Genomic DNA, 17,193 nt, shown 5'->3' with positions numbered 1-17,193 from the left:
GGAGAGGAGGAGGAAGGGGAGGAGGAATACAGGAGAAGGAGGAGGAGGAGAATAGAGGAGTGTTAGGAGGAGGAGGAAGAGAGGAGGACATTTCCTACCCTCAAGTTTCTTCTGCTTGTGCTGTTGATGGTCATGAAGTCGCAGCTCTGTTTGCAGTTTCCGTCCACGTAGAGCGAGTTGTTAGCGGCGGTTAGGCACACCTGGTTCGCGCTGGGCTGAAAGAACCGCACGGTCGTCATCCTACTCGTCGTCACGATCAAGTTCGCGTCGGACGTCTGCATTCTCGCGCTGTCGGCGGTAGAGAAGTCGGTGGCGACGAGGGAGCCATGGTCGAACTTGAGCTCGAACGTCTTGGCGCTGAAGTTCTGCAGCCTCACCTGCATGTTCTGCCCCAGCAGGGAGAAGCTGTTGGGCCCCAGCCGGAGTCCAAAGTTGGGGGTGTCAGGGTCCATGGAGCCCGCGCGGACGGAGGAGGGGAAGTTGAGAGAGCTGTGCTCCTTGATCTCTATGCGAGGCAGCACGAAGGACTCGGGGACGATGACCTGCATCCTGCAGTGGTAGCGCTGGTACCTGGTCGCCTCCGACTTGGTGTTGTTGACGTAGAGGGTCGTGTGCTCGGTGCAGATGTCGGCGTTGAGGACGACCTGAGGGTCGGAGGAGAGCGCGATGCGGACCTTGGCGAAGGAGATGGAGTGCTCGGGCTCCGGGAAGTTGCGGGCGGGGAGGAAGCGAACGCTGCAGTAGTCGAGGTCGAGGGTGAGCCAGCTGGTGGCGTCCAAGAAGAACTCAGCTGGGTAGGAGGCGGACGTCTGCCGGAATAGACCAGCAGCCCACACGCCGAGGAGGACGAAGAGGGTGAGCTGGAAGAAGAACTCCATCCATCGCGCGTCCGAGGGGGTCGCGAGGTTCAGCTCGGTGATGACGCGAGTCGCCTCCTCCTGCTTCCTCACGAGGTACTTCCTCAAGCCTCCGTAGCGCCTCTGAGTCCACCGGAGGAAGATGAAGGTCACGAGGAGGAGGACGAGGGCAGCGGCAACGGCGATGAGGGCAGGAAGGATCTTGCTGCTGCCGGCAGTGTCTGAGCACTGACCGTAGGCCCTGAAGGCGCCTTTGGGGCACATCTCATAGGTGGGACTTGACTTGCCTGAGCGAGAGGTGAGAAGAGCAGGGGAAAGCAGCGAAAGGAGAAGAAGATGAGGAAACGGAGGGAGGAAGGAGAGAGGAGGAAGGGGTAAGGAGGAGGGTGGAGGGAGGAGGGAGGAGGAGGAAGGAGCCGTCACCTATCATGCATTTTCCCTTCCCGTTGCAGAAGGAGGGACACCAATTGCATCCTGCTAGTTTGCCGCACTCGAAGCACTTGGCCGAGTCGTTGATCGCCTCGTTCAGCTGGCAGGACGCAGCAGCTCCCACCGAGAGGTCGACGATGCTCCTGGTCGACCTCGCGCGGTTGGGGTAGACGAAGTGAGGCAGGTTGGGGTAGAGGAGCCACTTCATGCAGCCTCGGGTGGAGGAGAGCAGGCAGAGGTCAGGGACGCGGGTGAAGGAGGAGGGGCAGGAGGTGGTGGGGCAGGTGAAGGTGAAGTCCCGGCAGACTCCCGTCTCCTCCATGCAGTGATCTCCCCCGTAGTTGCCGTTGTCGCTAATATAGACGCTGAGAGGCGCGTAGCCCGCGAAGGCTGCCTCAGGGTCGAACCTCATGGTCTAGGGGAGAAGGTCAGAGTCGTCGGGACGAGCAAGGAGGCAGCAGAAAACAGAGGCAGGAGGAGAAGGAGGAGAAGGAGGAGAAGGAGGAGAAGGAGAAGGAGTTGTTGGCATGGTCTCACGAGCATCTGGGTGTTGATGTCGTCGATCTTCCCGTTGAGGACGACGACGGTGTAGTCAAGCTCATTGCGGTACTGCAGGTAGGTGATGCGAGGAAGTGTCTCGTTGAAGAAAATTCTCCCTGGCTGCTTCGCTTGGATCTCAATCGTCAGCGTCACGTTCCCCAACGCCGTTGCCCGCACGTCAACGTCACTGAAGAGAATGCGCGGAGCTCCGGCCCGGTCGGGGATGAGGGAGGAGGAGAACTGAGAGCAGAGGAGCCCGCGAGGATCGCGGTACTCGGCCATGAAGTCAACGTAGCAGACCTGATTCATGTCGTAGTTGAGAACCTCGTTGGGCGTTTGAATGGTCGGAGCGTCGTTGACAGGCATGACGTTGATGGGGAGGAGGTAGGAGGCAGTCAGAGAGTCGTTGAAGCTCTGATCCGTGAAACCTTGGTCCGACACCCACACCTGATAGAGGAGAAAAGGAGGGAGGGAGGAGGAAGCAACGAAGAGGAAGGGAGGGGAGAGAGACAAGGGAGGGAGGAGCAGACAGGGAGGAAGGAGGACAGGAGGAGTAGGAGAGGAGGAGTCTAGGGTCAGCGGAGCAGGAGCAGGAGGAAGCAAGCGCTCACGCTCAAGACGTCAGGCCCGTAGTAGTTGGGAAGCCCCAGGTAGCTCAGGAACCTCTGCGAGAAAACTTTCTGAACCTCCGCGAGGACTCCGACGATGACGATGCTGCTCTGATTCTTCATGCAGGCCTGCAGCGAGCAGACGGTGGCGGGCCCTCCTCTGCTGATGGGGACGGGGGTCGAGTTGGTGTAGAAGGTGAGGCTGAGGAGGCTGCGGCCAGCAGGCGGATAGAGCGACAGCATCCCGTTGGTCACCGACAACTCCACCAGCAGCTCCCCAGGGTTCTTGGCGATCTTTCCTTGCGCGTCGGGACAGACGCCCGGGCGCGAGCAGGTGGAGATGCAGCAGGAGCCGAGGGTGCAGGAGCAGCCGTCGGAGCAGGAAGTGTCGGAATTGTCAGTGCACGTGCAACCGCTCTTGTATCCTCCTTGGCACACGTAGCCCGTCTTCTGCGCATTCTGGACGCACTGGGGGGAGCCGAGGAGGAGGAGGTCGAGGATGTCTTCGCCGGGGTAGCAGGTGAAGGTGATGGGATCGTTCTTGAGCTTCACCTGCTGGGAGATGATCTCAGCCTCGCGAGAGTCCACGTCGTCGATCCACAAGTGCGACTGGTTGAAGACGAAGATAGTGTCCTCGTCAACGTCGATGTAGTTGATGGACGCGTTCAGGTCCGCGTTCTCCCAGTTGTAGAGATCCACCACCGTCTCCCGTCCCCCAGCGTGATCGACTGGGAGAGCACGGGGACCTGCCGGAGGATCTGCGGGCCATCGTTGACGGACTCGATGAACACCGCGATCTCAGCGAGGGTGCCGAGCTTGGGGGAGGAGGCGAGCGAGTCGCCGATGGCGCCGTTGTCGTTGAGCTGCAGGAGGATCGCTTCGGACTGGAAGTAGCGCGTGTTGAAGTTCTCGTCGTTGATGTACGTCAGGTTGCTCAGCGCCAGGTTCAGGTCGTCCAAGTTGCCGGTGATGGAGATGAAACGATTCCCGACCCCCCACATCGGGCAGTGCCGGCATGGCTGCACGTCGCAGCACACGACCAGCCCGTTCTGCCACTTCCAGCCCAGGTCGCAGGGGTTGCAGGCAGAGCCGACGGGCGTGTAGTAGAGGCCGGTGGAGGTGGGCGACTGAACCTCGAAGCCTGAGATAGAGTGAGGGGAAGGACGCGGAGAGACGAGTGAGTCGGGAGGAGGATGGAGGGAGGAAGGAAAGAGGAGGAGGGAGGAGAAAGGACGTGGAGAAAAGACGAGAAAAGACGAGGAGAATCGAGGAGGAGGAGGAGGAGGACGACGACGACGACGATAAGGAGGAGGAGGAGAATAGAGGAGGAGGTAGGAGGACGTAAGGGACTACCTTGATAATTCTGCACTTTGATACGAACACCGAAGACGTCGCGCTGGCTGAGGAAAGCTTCGTTAAGCAGGAGCCTCCCATGGTTGCAGGAGATGTTAAGCTCCATCTGAATCTCGAGGAACCCAAAGTCGAGGTAGTCTGACCCCCAGTCAGCTGCACATCAGGAGAGGGAGGAGGAAGAGAAAGAGGAGGAGGAGAAAGAGTATGAAGAGGAGTAGGAGGAGGTACCTGGATCGCTCAGCACGATGGGATCACCGATGCGACCGTAGGTGTAGGAGGCTTGACTGAAGTTGGCGCGGAGGATGGAGGCGACTTGGTTGACCTGCTGGTCTGCGCACTTGAGGTCGCAGTCCGTGTCTGTGCAGCTGCATGCGACTTGCGAGAGTTGGACGGTCGGGGAGGTGCAGACGCGGAAGCAGCCGCAGGAGGAGCCGAGGGAGGGGTCGAAGGGCGCGCCTGGCCTGGTCTTGTCGAAGACGCACTGGCTGACGATGAGGTTGTTGTACCAGTCGGGGGCGGGGAGAGCGAGACCAGCCTGCAGGAAGCGTGAGGGGACGAGGAGGATGAGGAGGAGGGAGGGTGAGGGGAGGGGACGAGGAGGAGGAGGAGGAGGGATAGAGAGAGCGAGTGTGGGAGGGAGGGGAGGATGGAAACGAGGAAACAGTAAGCAGTGGTAGGAGTAGGAGAGTATATGCAGGAGGAGGCAGTGGTGGTAGTGGTATCAGGAGTAGGAGGAGGTAGTGGTGGTAGGAGGGGGTGGTAGGAGGGGGTGGTACCTCTCCCAGGAGGTCGGGGTTAATGAAGGAGAAGACCCAGTCCTCTATGAGATGAACTTGTGAGGGGCTGGAGATTCGCGGCCGATCGTTCACTGCCTGCACGAGGATGTTCATCGCCCCCACGTTGATCTGGATCGAGCGCTCGATGCCCCCGGAGTTCCCCAGGTCGTTCGCCTCCACCGTCACCGTGTCGATGTCGTCGAAGGTCGGGTCGAAGTTGGGGACGGTAGCCTGGCAGAGCTTGGTCTTCTCGCGGGGAGGAGGGTAGCAGGCGGGGTTGCGGTAGAGGCGGTTGTAGTTGAGGTTGCTCAGGTACTGCATGTTTGCCAGCGCCTTGTTGATGTCTGCTTTGCCCCCGTACACTTCGATCCTCTGACTCCCTACCGTGCTGAGCGGGTCGATGACCGTCGAGTCGGCTGTCCCGTTCTCGACGATGATCGGAGGCAGGCAGGAGGTCGACCCGCTCCCCATGTACGTGCAGGGCTGACCCACGCACGTCGGACAGTCCGCGGGCTTGGTGGTGGCGCGGTAGAGGCAGGTGGAAGAGGTGCAGGAGGAGATGAAGGTTGCGAGCTCGGTCGGCGTGAGCTTCTTGTTCCCGTCCGTGTCCGCCAGCGGGAAGTTGGTGCTGTCCAGCCATGGCCCGCACGTCCCTGGGTCAGTCGCTCGCAGCCCCGCCGGCCCGTTCCAGGTGCAGCCACACAAGGAGCCGACCTCGACGGAGCTGCAGTCGGCATGGGAGGAGCAGGTCTTGTTCAGGTCAGCACAGCAGAGGCAGCCGCCTGACGTCGAGCAGTTGAACATGTCGGTTGCCCTGCAGTCTTGATCGATCTGGCAGATCTTGCCCACCGAGAAGGCGTTGGGGGAGGCGTACCAGGGGACTCCGCCGCACGTGCGGTCGCTCATGGATTCGATGTTGTAGTTGAAGTCAGTGTAGTACTGCGTGAAGGTGCTGCTGGTGCGGTTGAGGAACAGGAGGATCCTCGACAGCGTCGAGCAGTCGTCCTTGAGGTTGCACGTGCAGGTCGACTCGGTCCCCAGCAGGCAGCCGGGCTGCCCGATGTTGCTCTTGGAGCAGGAGACCTGGTAGGAGGACTGAGTCGTCTCGCCCAAGGGATTCCGGTAGATCGAGGAGGTGCGGCAAACGTCATGCCCGGTGAAGCGAGGGTTGATGGTCAGGTAGATACTCTCGTACACGTTCAGCAGCACCAAGTTTGCGGTCTCTTGGTAGAGCAGCTTCCCTCGCGTCACCGTGACCAGCAGCTGGATCTTGTGCAGGTAGTTGGCGTACATCGACAGCGACATCCAGAGCTTGCTCGCCAGCGCCGACGTGACAACCTCGTCGACGTCACTGTCATCGACAGTGATGGAGGAGATGCCTGACAGCACGTCTTCGAGCACCCTGTAGTTGGTCGTCACGGAGCCGAAGGAGACTACGGGAGGGTTGTTCATCGCGACGATGGTCAGCTGAATGTCGATGGCAGACTCCAGCGAGATGCCGTTTGACAGAACTCCGTTGGACTCGACGGCTCCGGTGAAGCCCTGGTCGCTCACTGCCACTGAGATCTTCTCCGAGTTCCCGTTGCTCTGCGTGTTGTAGTTGATGTTCCCGACCCCCGGCACATACGCCTGGTACTGCAGCACCGTGATGGCCGAGACCGTCGGGCCCATGGGGGCAGTGAAGGCCTTCAAGCTCGACGTCTCGGAGTAGATGCTCAGCCCGAGACGAGTGTTGAGGTCGATCCCCCCGTTCCTCACTAGGATCTGCCAGCCTCATCACTCCCTCCTTCCGCCCCCCGCCTGCTCCTCCCCTTACCTTCGTGTCCGCGCTCGTACATTTCGCGTTGGCCCATGTGCAGCTCTCGTACGCGTCGTCGTCGATGAGGGTGAGACCGGAGACGGGGATGGAGGTTGTGCTCCCCTCGTACGTGAAGAAAGGAGCGAAGTAGCACAGATGGCACTGCTCCAGCGTCAGCGGCAGCCCCGTGGACGAGTCGATACAGTCTTCTTGGGCCACGTCAGCCTTGCAGTACTTGGGCTTCTTGTAAGTGTCTTGAGGGTTCCCCATGTAGGGGGGATCGTTCATCGGCAGGACGTGCATCAGGTAGCGCCGCACGTGCGGGCTGGAGGTCCCGAAGGCTCCACAGGCGGAGCAGTTGGGGTTTGTCTTGTCAAAGTTGACGCTGACAACCAGCTCCTCGTAGGGCTTGCCGATGGGCCACGTCGCTGAGAGGGACGTGGAGCCACTGTAGATGCGCGAGCTGCTCAGAGTCGTCAGGCGCCAAGAGTGTCGGCCTGATGTCACTCACCGGATCCTCATGGAGTTCTGGTCGTCGGTCGGGGAGTAGGTGATGTTTCTCAGCACCACCAGCACCTCCTCGTACGGCCCCGTGATGGAAACTCCAGGGTACGCGACCGAGATCTGACCCGAGACTGCCGAGCTAGCCTGCCAGCTGGGCAGGAACGAGATTTGGACGCTGTCACTGACGCCGGGGATGATCTTGGACGCAAGGATGGGGTTGCAACTTGCGACGGACTCTGGCCATGTCGGGCAGATGAGCTTGAAGTCTTCGTCGAGCCCTGGAGCCACGTCATCCCAGCTCTCACCAGCTCGCTCCCTCACCTCTCGCAGTGAGCGAGCACCCAGCGCGAGGAGGATTCCCATCTCTCAACGGGTTGTAGTTCGGAGCTGCACAGAAGTCAAGGTGGAGGAGCCTGAGGCATCACGAGAGCAGACCGATGCACTTGAGCGAGTTGTCTTTCAACCCGAAGTTCAACTTCCCGTACTTCACGTTCAGCACAACCTGCGCTGCTGTCAAGCCTCGTAGAGGTGCCCTTATATTCCTTCACCTCCACGCGCGAACAAGCTCGGCAGGTCGCGTTCTTGTGCTGGAAGCCCAGGCGGGGGTTGCGAATGATGTCTTCTTGCACCTGGAAGGCTGTCAGCCTCCCTCGCCTTCATCCTCATAGCCCACAGGACGTCACTACTCACATCGACCCTTGGCAGACATTCGGTAGGGAAATTCCAAGTGGCGGCCTTGATGTATGCACTCTCTTGGAAAGCGCTGCTCGTGCAGTGAAAGGCAAGCTCATACGTAGTGAGCGACATACCTGTCTAGCAGGGTGCAGTCTGAGTTTGCCTTGACGCACGTGCTATTCCTGCGCATGAAGCGAGTGAGTGACAGTCAGTTGCAGCAAGACCCTCGCACGTGGTGTTGGTGCTAGAGGGTCTCCAGGTGACAGCGGTGCATTCAGGGTCCAACAGGCAGGCAGTCAAGCAGTCCTTGGGGTCCGTTCCCACAACTGCAGCAGCAGCATCAGCACAAGTGACATGATACCTCAATCCCCTTGCCTTGACACGACGGGCACTGAAAGAACGACCTGGGACATTGCGAGCAGAGTTGACGGGTGACCGCTGTTTGATCTTGATTGAATTTATCACATTTCTTATTGCTCTGCATTGAAAGCAAGGTGTCAGATCTGGATGCCATCAAAGGGTTCATAAGCGCACATTTGCGTTCCCCATATCTCGTTGCACAGACGGCGACGAAGACCACAAACATCTTCCTTTCTGGCATTCACAGAGGGCAGGGTTATAGGTGACTCGAGCTGGATCACAGTGGGTGATGGTGCAAGGGATTCTGTTGTCCACGTCTTCACCGAAGCACACGTACTCTCCTCCTACACAGACGTCTCCCGCCGGGCAGTCATTGATCCCCGACATAGAACATGACTTGTGCCAGGAGTTCACGCAGCTCCCAGCGCAGGCATCCCCGCTACTACGACAGTGAAACGGTTCCTGTCGGAACCCGGCGACAGGCACGTAATTCTCCCATCCAGTCGTATACGGTAGGCAGGATGCGATGCAAGTTGAGCATTGCGCGTTCGGGTCGCTCTCCAAGCAATCTTTTGGCTCGACATTGAACGCTGTAGGGTTGCCGCTGCACCCACGGCAGTATGGCTGCTCAGGCTTATTCGCGCAGACGTACTTTTGACAATCCGTGCCAACACACTGCCCTGGGCTCCCGGTAGGAATGTTCCAGTAGTTATCGTTGAAAAGGAAGTTGCCGTCTTGAGATGAAGCGCTTTGGATGCAGAGCAAGAGAAGTAAATGAATAAGAAGAATATGAGGAGCTCGCGATGAGAGCTTTCTTTCAAGCATTCTGACGCGCCTGGAGGTCACGTTTGATTATCTATTTCTTGACATGTTGTGATGGACTCAAAACGTGTTGGCCTGTCGAAGTCAAGTCAGATCAAATCTTGCAAATGAAACCAAGAAAAGCCCAAGTGCTTGATACGAGCAGCAGCAGCAGCAGCAGCAGCAGCAGCAGCAGCAGCAGAGGCAGAGGCAGAGGCGTCAGGGGCATCAGTCAAGGGCGGGAGCTGCTGCCCATAGAAGGCGAATCGTCGGCTGAAAAAAAACATCAAAAAGCCAAGAAAACCCGAGGGGGGCCCGGAGGATCTGCGCGGGGATGAGGGTTAAAAAGAGGGAAGGGAGGGGGATGAGGGTTAAGGGAGGGGACGAGGGGGGACGAGGGGGGATGAAGGGGCAAGGAGGTGGGATGGAGGTACAATGCTGGAACTGCGGGGTGAAGGTGATGATGGTGACGCGGATGGCGCGATGTGGAGGATGCATGGAAGTTCTCCAGCTTCCTCCCTCCTCCGAAGTCCCTGAGCTGCCCGTTGTTGACCCTGCTTCTCCTGCTTCTTCCTCTCCTTCCTCCTCCTCCACTTTCGTCAAGACCATGGACTCCTTGGGTAGGACGCTCCCACTCGTCGCTGCTGTCTCTGCGACGTTGTTTGTCGTGGTCGGGGGATTTCTTCTGGTTGCTCCCACCTTAGTTCCGCTTGGAAGTGCTCCTGGCGTCCTCCTCCTCCTCTTTTCCTCGTGGCTCACGCTGAACGTAGTCTGCAATTTCTTCTGGGCAGCAGCTCTGGATCCCGGCAGAGCCTCTCCTCGAGACAGCCAAGGCAACAGCAAGAGATACGAGAGCTCTCCAGAGTGGTGCTCGGCATGTCGCGTCCTCAAGCTGGAGGGGGTGCACCATTGCAGGAGATGCGGATACTGCGTGGAGGGCATGGACCATCATTGCTTTTATATCAACAACTGCGTGGGGGATAGAAATCATCGGTATTTCATTCTCTTCTTGTTCTGGGTCTCCCTCTCCACCCTCTTTGTTGCTGTCTGCTCCTTCCTCACCCTCCAGAGCGCGAGGTCGAACATCCAGGTATGTGCTGAATGTAACCTACTCTCCCCTCATCTTCACCAGGCCCAGCTAGCTTCGAAGTTGCTTCCTCGGGATGCAGGCTACAGCGACCAGCTGATCCGAGGAGGGAACGGAGGGATGCACCTACTGATTCAACTTATGCTCAGCCATTTCTTTTGGGCGCTAGAGGTTAATCCCTCCCTCCCTCCCTCCCTCCTCTCACGCGACTACAGTTAGGGTTCGCTGTGCATTTCGCCATCTTTATGCTCTCATCGATCTTGACGATCGTCATCTCGTGTCTCCTCGCCTATCACCTCTACTTGTCTTCAAGGTCTGCCGCTTCCCTTCCTCAGCTTGCTCGCTCACTGGAGCTTCAGAGGTCTCAGGCAGGTCGACTATCACAAAGGAAAGCAAGGTCACGTGCTGTCATGTCAGACTACGAGCTCAGTCTCCATGCAGGAGCCCAACTGGCCGCAGGTGAAACGTCCAAGGGATTGACCCTGGTGAGCGACGGCACATGCGCATGGTCGTTGAAAGCTGCTGTGCAGGGCCAGCGCCTATCGCTGATTCTTGACTTCGCCTTTCATCGCGACAGTCTCATGCCCACGAGTGATGGCGTGCGAGTGACTGTGAGGGTCCGTCTGACTGCTGTAGCCGCAGGAGAAGTGCCGAAATGGCTGGCGACGAACCTCTGGTGGATCGCAGTCCTGGTTCCCCTCCCTCCTTCCATGATTTACTCCAAGTCCCGATCCAAGTAGCTCGCAGGTCAGGCCACGAAGTCTGGACCCGTGGAGAGGTTCGCAATCGTCTGAATGAGCACGGAGATCCGCGACTGACGGAACGAGTGAGCAAGACGATCGGGGAGGTACTCGTGCTTACCTGCATCTGAGCCCGCACGCATCTCTCAACGTTGATCCTCCACATGGCGAACGCGCATGTCATCGCCACCGTGTTGAGCTGCCTACTAGACCGAAAGCTCGACGCAGCCTCAATCTAAGGAGACATGTCAGCATAACGAGCAACAGAAACAAGAGTTACCAGGTGCTTGCTGCTAACGAGCAACAGAAACAAGAGTTACCAGGTGCTTGCTGCTCGTGCGTGACCATCCGAAGAGAACCATCTTGGCGGTTGCGCCTTTGACGAGCTTGGAGTATCGGGCCTCGAGCAAGCAAGTTCGCTTCCTGACGATGATACAAGTCTTCCATGCAAGGAATGGGGCATGAAGAAAAGGTACTCTTGAAACACTACTATCTGAGTTGAGGTGAACCTGACCTCCTCTCATCCCTGCGATCCTATGCAAAACTTCTCTACTCTCCTCCCAGTGCTCTACCCACACTTCGAACGCTCGGGTCTTCTCCGGAGCTCTCCACCTCCCCAGCGTCGCCAGCGCTCTCTCCTCCCTCGACCTCGCTGCCTCCACCGCCTCCCTAAAGCCCTCGAACGCCCCCCATAGCTCCCTGTGCATCAGCCGCCTGACCGCCTCCCTCTTCCGCTCTCGCTGCTCCTGCACCTCCTGCACCCTCCCGTAGAAAGCGTCGAACGCCCCCGCCGCTTGCCACCGCAGCATCCGCTGTACCGCCCTCCTGCATGTCGCCTCAAGCCGCTCCCGCTCGCTCCTGGCCGCCTGCTCTGCCCGCTGCTGGTCTCCCTCGAGCTCGCGCTCGCGCCTCTGCCGCTCCTCCTCCCGGGCTGCCTCCGCCCTCTCCGCCCGGCTCCGACCCGCCTCCTCTCTCCAAGCAAGCACCACGTCTGTAAGCATGCTTGCACATGCCACCGCGGCTACCTCGCACATCCTCACGCCTCGTACGGCAGCAGCGCTGCGCCTGTTGCGCGCTTGCTCTCCCGCTCTCCGAAGGCCCTCGAAGGCCGCCCCTAGCTCTGCCTCTGCCTCTGCTCGCTCGAGCTTCGATGCTGCTACCCCGCTGGCAAACGCCTCGAAGTGCATCGCGACCTTGTCCTGTAGCATCCGGTAGATCGCCATCCGGCACGCCCGACCCACCCGCTGACGCCCTTCCTCCTGCTCGCGCGCCAGTGCTGCCGCTAGCTCCTCCCGAGCTCTCTCGTGCCCCGCCAGCATCGCTGCCTCCCTGCTCTCCTCCCAGTGCTCTACCCACACCTCGAACGCTCGGGTCTTCTCCGGAGCTCTCCACCTCCCCAGCGTCGCCAGCGCTCTCTCCTCCCTCGACCTCGCTGCCTCCACCGCCTCCCTAAAGCCCTCGAACGCCCCCCATAGCTCCCTGTGCATCAGCCGCCTGACCGCCTCCCTCTTCCGCTCTCGCTGCTCCTGCACCTCCTACACCCTCCCGTAGAAAGCGTCGAACGCCCCCGCCGCTTGCCACCGCAGCATCCGCTGTACCGCCCGCCTGCATGTCGCCTCAAGCCGCTCCCGCTCGCTCCTGGCCGCCTGCTCTGCCCGCTGCTGGTCTCCCTCGAGCTCGCGCTCGCGCCTCTGCCGCTCCTCCTCCCGGGCTGCCTCCGCCCTCTCCGCCCGGCTCCGACCCGCCTCCTCTCTCCAAGCAAGCACCACGTCTGTAAGCATGCTTGCACATGCCACCGCGGCTACCTCGCACATCCTCACGCCTCGTACGGCAGCAGCGCTGCGCCTGTTGCGCGCTTGCTCTCCCGCTCTCCGAAGGCCCTCGAAGGCCGCCCCTAGCTCTGCCTCTGCCTCTGCTCGCTCGAGCTTCGATGCTGCTACCCCGCTGGCAAACGCCTCGAAGTGCATCGCGACCTTGTCCTGTAGCATCCGGTAGATCGCCATCCGGCACGCCCGACCCACCCGCTGACGCCCTTCCTCCTTCTCGCGCGCCAGTGCTGCCGCTAGCTCCTCCCGAGCTCTCTCGTGCCCCGCCAGCATCGCTGCCTCCCTGCTCTCCTCCCAGTGCTCTACCCACACCTCGAACGCTCGGGTCTTCTCCGGAGCTCTCCACCTCCCCAGCGTCGCCAGCGCTCTCTCCTCCCTCGACCTCGCTGCCTCCACCGCCTCCCTAAAGCCCTCGAACGCCCCCCATAGCTCCCTGTGCATCAGCCGCCTGACCGCCTCCCTCTTCCGCTCTCGCTGCTCCTGCACCTCCTTCACCCTCCCGTAGAAAGCGTCGAACGCCCCCGCCGCTTGCCACCGCAGCATCCGCTGTACCGCCCGCCTGCATGTCGCCTCAAGCCGCTCCCGCTCGCTCCTGGCCGCCTGCTCTGCCCGCTGCTGGTCTCCCTCGAGCTCGCGCTCGCGCCTCTGCCGCTCCTCCTCCCGGGCTGCCTCCGCCCTCTCCGCCCGGCTCCGACCCGCCTCCTCTCTCCAGCCCTCGAAGCTATCTGCGACCTCTGATCCCCTCCAGCGCGTCAGACAGCTCGATATCATCGCCCTCTGCCTCCGCAGCTTCTCCGTTGCCTCGACCAGGCGGTCGAAAGCCCCCGCCAGCTGAGAGTGCAGCATCCGCCGTACCACCCGCTCGCTTAGACCTCTCTGTCTCTCCTGCTCGCGCGCCAGTGCTGCCGCTAGCTCCTCCCGAGCTCTCTCGTGCCCCGCCAGCATCGCTGCCTCCCTGCTCTCCTCCCAGTGCTCTACCCACACCTCGAACGCTCGGGTCTTCTCCGGAGCTCTCCACCTCCCCAGCGTCGCCAGCGCTCTCTCCTCCCTCGACCTCGCTGCTTCCACCGCCTCCCTAAAGCCCTCGAACGCCCCCCATAGCTCCCTGTGCATCAGCCGCCTGACCGCCTCCCTCTTCCGCTCTCGCTGCTCCTGCACCTCCTTCACCCTCCCGTAGAAAGCGTCGAACGCTCCCGCCGCTTGCCACCGCAGCATCCGCTGTACCGCCCGCCTGCATGTCGCCTCAAGCCGCTCCCGCTCGCTCCTGGCCGCCTGCTCTGCCCGCTGCTGGTCTCCCTCGAGCTCGCGCTCGCGCCTCTGCCGCTCCTCCTCCCGGGCTGCCTCCGCCCTCTCCGCCCGGCTCCGACCCGCCTCCTCTCTCCAGCCCTCGAAGCTATCTGCGACCTCTGATCCCCTCCAGCGCGTCAGACAGCTCGATATCATCGCCCTCTGCCTCCGCAGCTTCTCCGTTGCCTCGACCAGGCGGTCGAAAGCCCCGGCCAGCTGAGAGTGCAGCATCCGCCGTACCACCCGCTCGCAGGTTGCTTTCTTGTCCTTCACCCATGCAACTTGCGCACAGAAATCGTCAAAGGCTTCAGACAGGGATTGCTTCATTAATCTTCGATGTATTGTTTTCATGGTGGCCTCCCTTCTTTCGAGAGAGTTATCCAATGTGCTTTGTAATTCCTTTAGTTCAGATGCATATGCTTCCATCATTTCATTCACTCTCTGATCTCCTGCTTGCACTCGTTGCTCGTAAGCTCTTCGGATTGATTCGCATACCTGCTCTGATACCGACCCGTGGGTCTCAGCCGTCACCAAAATTCGACCCGTCGCTGTCCCTCGCAGCTTGCTGGACATGTCTACAGCCTGTGCAAGTAGATCGTCTACCATGTCTCCTGGCTTGCGGCTGCTAACTCCCGGGTCCTTCTTGAGCGCGACTTCTGCGATGACGCTGCCTCGTTCGTAGCATAGGATGCTCACAGCACTCGGGTCTACTCCGAGAGCTGTGCTGATGTCATCTTGTACTTGGTTGCTAAGAGAGTTTGTGCTGTTGCTATCCTTCAACGCCTCTCTCCCATCACAGTTGAGCTTCAAGGCAACCGCTGCAGGCTGCGAAGCTCTATCAAGCTCGACGGCCACAAGCTTTGCTTGCAGGTCATCCAGAAGCTCTTGTCTGCTGTGCAATTCTTGCTCACTTTTGCCATTTTGAACACAATCTTTCCATTCATGGAAAACAAGCAGTTTGATCCTTGAAACATCCTGATCATTTTGCTTCAGTTTCATTACGCGCGCCCTCTTCGATTGGAGCAGAGCAGACCCGAACATCTTGAAAACTTTTCGAAGGTATCTCAGAACTGCCTTGCCCATTCGTTGTTTTCGTAAATGACAAATAGCAAATGCATCAAAGCCGTAACGGACAAGAAAAAGATATGCATATCGAGAAAAGAATTCAATTAGTTGAGTGACCCTTTCCTTATGCTTGCAAACGTCAGCTTGGAGTTGAGAAGACCTCGAAATCTGACGAACAAGGGTGTGCTTGAGTCGATTAGACTGAGAAAATAAACAATTGGACACAAACCGGTCAAACCAATCCGACAAGCAAAAACTGAAATAGGATTGGAGTTTGTTAAGCCATTGAGATCGAGACCAGACACGGAAATCAACAAAATCCCTAAAGCCCTCGAACGCCCCCCATAGCTCCCTGTGCATCAGCCGCCTGACCGCCTCCCTCTTCCGCTCTCGCTGCTCCTGTACCTCCTTCACCCTCCCGTAGAAAGCGTCGAACGCTCCCGCCGCTTGCCACCGCAGCATCCGCTGTACCGCCCTCCTGCATGTCGCCTCAAGCCGCTCCCGCTCGCTCCTGGCCGCCTGCTCTGCCCGCTGCTGGTCTCCCTCGAGCTCGCGCTCGCGCCTCTGCCGCTCCTCCTCCCGGGCTGCCTCCGCCCTCTCCGCCCGGCTCCGACCCGCCTCCTCTCTCCAGCCCTCGAAGCTATCTGCGACCTCTGATCCCCTCCAGCGCGTCAGACAGCTCGATATCATCGCCCTCTGCCTCCGCAGCTTCTCCGTTGCCTCGACCAGGCGGTCGAAAGCCCCCGCCAGCTGAGAGTGCAGCATCCGCCGTACCACCCGCTCGCTTAGACCTCTCTGTCTCTCCTGCTCGCGCGCCAGTGCTGCCGCTAGCTCCTCCCGAGCTCTCTCGTGCCCCGCCAGCATCGCTGCCTCCCTGCTCTCCTCCCAGTGCTCTACCCACACCTCGAACGCTCGGGTCTTCTCCGGAGCTCTCCACCTCCCCAGCGTCGCCAGCGCTCTCTCCTCCCTCGACCTCGCTGCTTCCACCGCCTCCCTAAAGCCCTCGAACGCCCCCCATAGCTCCCTGTGCATCAGCCGCCTGACCGCCTCCCTCTTCCGCTCTCGCTGCTCGTGCACCTCCTTCACCCTCCCGTAGAAAGCGTCGAACGCTCCCGCCGCTTGCCACCGCAGCATCCGCTGTACCGCCTGCCTGCATGTCGCCTCAAGCCGCTCCCGCTCGCTCCTGGCCGCCTGCTCTGCCCGCTGCTGGTCTCCCTCGAGCTCGCGCTCGCGCCTCTGCCGCTCCTCCTCCCGGGCTGCCTCCGCCCTCTCCGCCCGGCTCCGACCCGCCTCCTCTCTCCAGCCCTCGAAGCTATCTGCGACCTCTGATCCCCTCCAGCGCGTCAGACAGCTCGATATCATCGCCCTCTGCCTCCGCAGCTTCTCCGTTGCCTCGACCAGGCGGTCGAAAGCCCCGGCCAGCTGAGAGTGCAGCATCCGCCGTACCACCCGCTCGCAGGTTGCTTTCTTGTCCTTCACCCATGCAACTTGCGCACAAAATCCGTCAAAGGCTGCTCCGAGTGCCATCTTTGAGCTTCTTTCAATCCAGTTACTTTTTTGAGTTTGTTTTTGTTTTTGCGATTTGACTTGCGATTCCCACTCTTTAAAAGCGATGTTTGTGTCCTGTTCTTGAATCAGCAAAACAAATTTCTTTGCTGTTATTTTCAACTTTTCTTCCTTCTTTTGGTCCCTAACTTGATACGCTTGGGTCTGAGTCTGCAGTAATTCCGCTTTTTGCTTGAGTGATTCGAGAGTGTTGTATTCTTTCTGTTTCCGAGCCTCTTCCTTCAAGTGCGAGAAGAAATCAGTTTTGATTGCTTGAATCCATCTTGACTGAAAAAAATGCTTTTCCCTGATCTTGTTGTGAGACAAGATCTGCGAAGTCCACTTCCCCTTTAGCCGAAGGGAGCTCCACTTATTTTTACTCTGCACTGTAACTTCTTCTGCCAGGTCGGGTTCGCAGGAACAATCATACTCCGCGATGGCTCTGAAAGAGTCACTGTGATCAAGGCATATCTTCTTGATGGAGATTCTAACGGAAGCTTGTTCTGCAGGGACCAGGGGTGCCACAGCATTGATCACGTCAGCCTTGATTTCGTCCTGAAGCAGCTGCAAGTCTCCTTTGAGTTCTGCCTGTTCCTGGGTCCTTGCAAGAGTGATACAGAAAACTTCACTCCTTTTCGATGTCGGAGGGCCTAAAATTCTTCGATGAAACTTCTTTCTTTGCAAATATTCCAACCAGTGTGACATCCTTGCAACAAGGATAAGCCTCCGTTGCCTGAGTCGAAATCAATGAATTGCACAACACATTGCAATGCATTTTTACCTCTCTGATGCCTTCCTTGAGATCAACGTCAGTGCTCTTGACATCACCCACAGCCTGAACCACCCCTGAAAAATCCTACGTGATGACTGCTGATTACACCTGAACCGAAACTTTATGGAGTTGATTTTGCGCCACAACTCATTATTTGACCAGTCGTGCAG

General features: G+C 59.3%; 3 protein-coding genes across 3 annotated transcripts in view; 1 reads left to right on the top strand and 2 right to left on the bottom strand.

Annotated features, from left to right (window-relative positions):
• The window catches only part of GUITHDRAFT_143307 (hypothetical protein), a gene marked incomplete at both ends in the record, with an annotated part of 13,197 nt that extends 4,472 nt beyond the window's left edge, over positions 1–8,725 (bottom strand). The window contains 18 exons of the mRNA XM_005826654.1: positions 99–1,144; positions 1,281–1,701; positions 1,824–2,273; positions 2,438–3,139; positions 3,181–3,575; positions 3,788–3,940; positions 4,016–4,322; positions 4,564–6,327; positions 6,380–6,824; positions 6,873–7,143; positions 7,187–7,252; positions 7,301–7,367; positions 7,414–7,494; positions 7,556–7,628; positions 7,675–7,722; positions 7,773–7,866; positions 7,945–7,987; positions 8,075–8,725. Of these exons, the coding sequence (XP_005826711.1) occupies positions 99–1,144; positions 1,281–1,701; positions 1,824–2,273; positions 2,438–3,139; positions 3,181–3,575; positions 3,788–3,940; positions 4,016–4,322; positions 4,564–6,327; positions 6,380–6,824; positions 6,873–7,143; positions 7,187–7,252; positions 7,301–7,367; positions 7,414–7,494; positions 7,556–7,628; positions 7,675–7,722; positions 7,773–7,866; positions 7,945–7,987; positions 8,075–8,725 (7,077 nt within the window). The remainder of the gene's footprint in view (positions 1–98; positions 1,145–1,280; positions 1,702–1,823; positions 2,274–2,437; positions 3,140–3,180; positions 3,576–3,787; positions 3,941–4,015; positions 4,323–4,563; positions 6,328–6,379; positions 6,825–6,872; positions 7,144–7,186; positions 7,253–7,300; positions 7,368–7,413; positions 7,495–7,555; positions 7,629–7,674; positions 7,723–7,772; positions 7,867–7,944; positions 7,988–8,074) is intronic.
• Positions 8,726–9,605: 880 nt separating this feature from the next.
• GUITHDRAFT_48650 (hypothetical protein) lies at positions 9,606–9,797 on the top strand (the record flags this gene model as incomplete). The annotated part of the gene is made up of 1 exon (XM_005826653.1): positions 9,606–9,797. A coding segment is annotated over one exon (192 nt), but the record flags the coding sequence as incomplete, so codon positions are not given.
• A 739-nt stretch (positions 9,798–10,536) lies between these two features.
• GUITHDRAFT_114227 (hypothetical protein) lies at positions 10,537–16,956 on the bottom strand (the record flags this gene model as incomplete). The annotated part of the gene is made up of 4 exons (XM_005826652.1): positions 10,537–10,602; positions 10,650–10,763; positions 10,849–12,007; positions 12,068–16,956. 4 exons carry the CDS (start codon positions 16,954–16,956, stop codon positions 10,537–10,539), a joined length of 6,228 nt encoding a protein of 2,075 aa, XP_005826709.1.
• Between the last annotated feature and the right edge of the window lie 237 nt (positions 16,957–17,193).

This window comes from Guillardia theta (genome assembly GCF_000315625.1).
Source record: "Guillardia theta CCMP2712 unplaced genomic scaffold GUITHscaffold_73, whole genome shotgun sequence".
NCBI classification, from domain to species: domain Eukaryota; class Cryptophyceae; order Pyrenomonadales; family Geminigeraceae; genus Guillardia; species Guillardia theta.
Note: the sequence above shows the minus strand (reverse complement) of the source record. Positions and strands in the feature narration are given on the sequence as shown.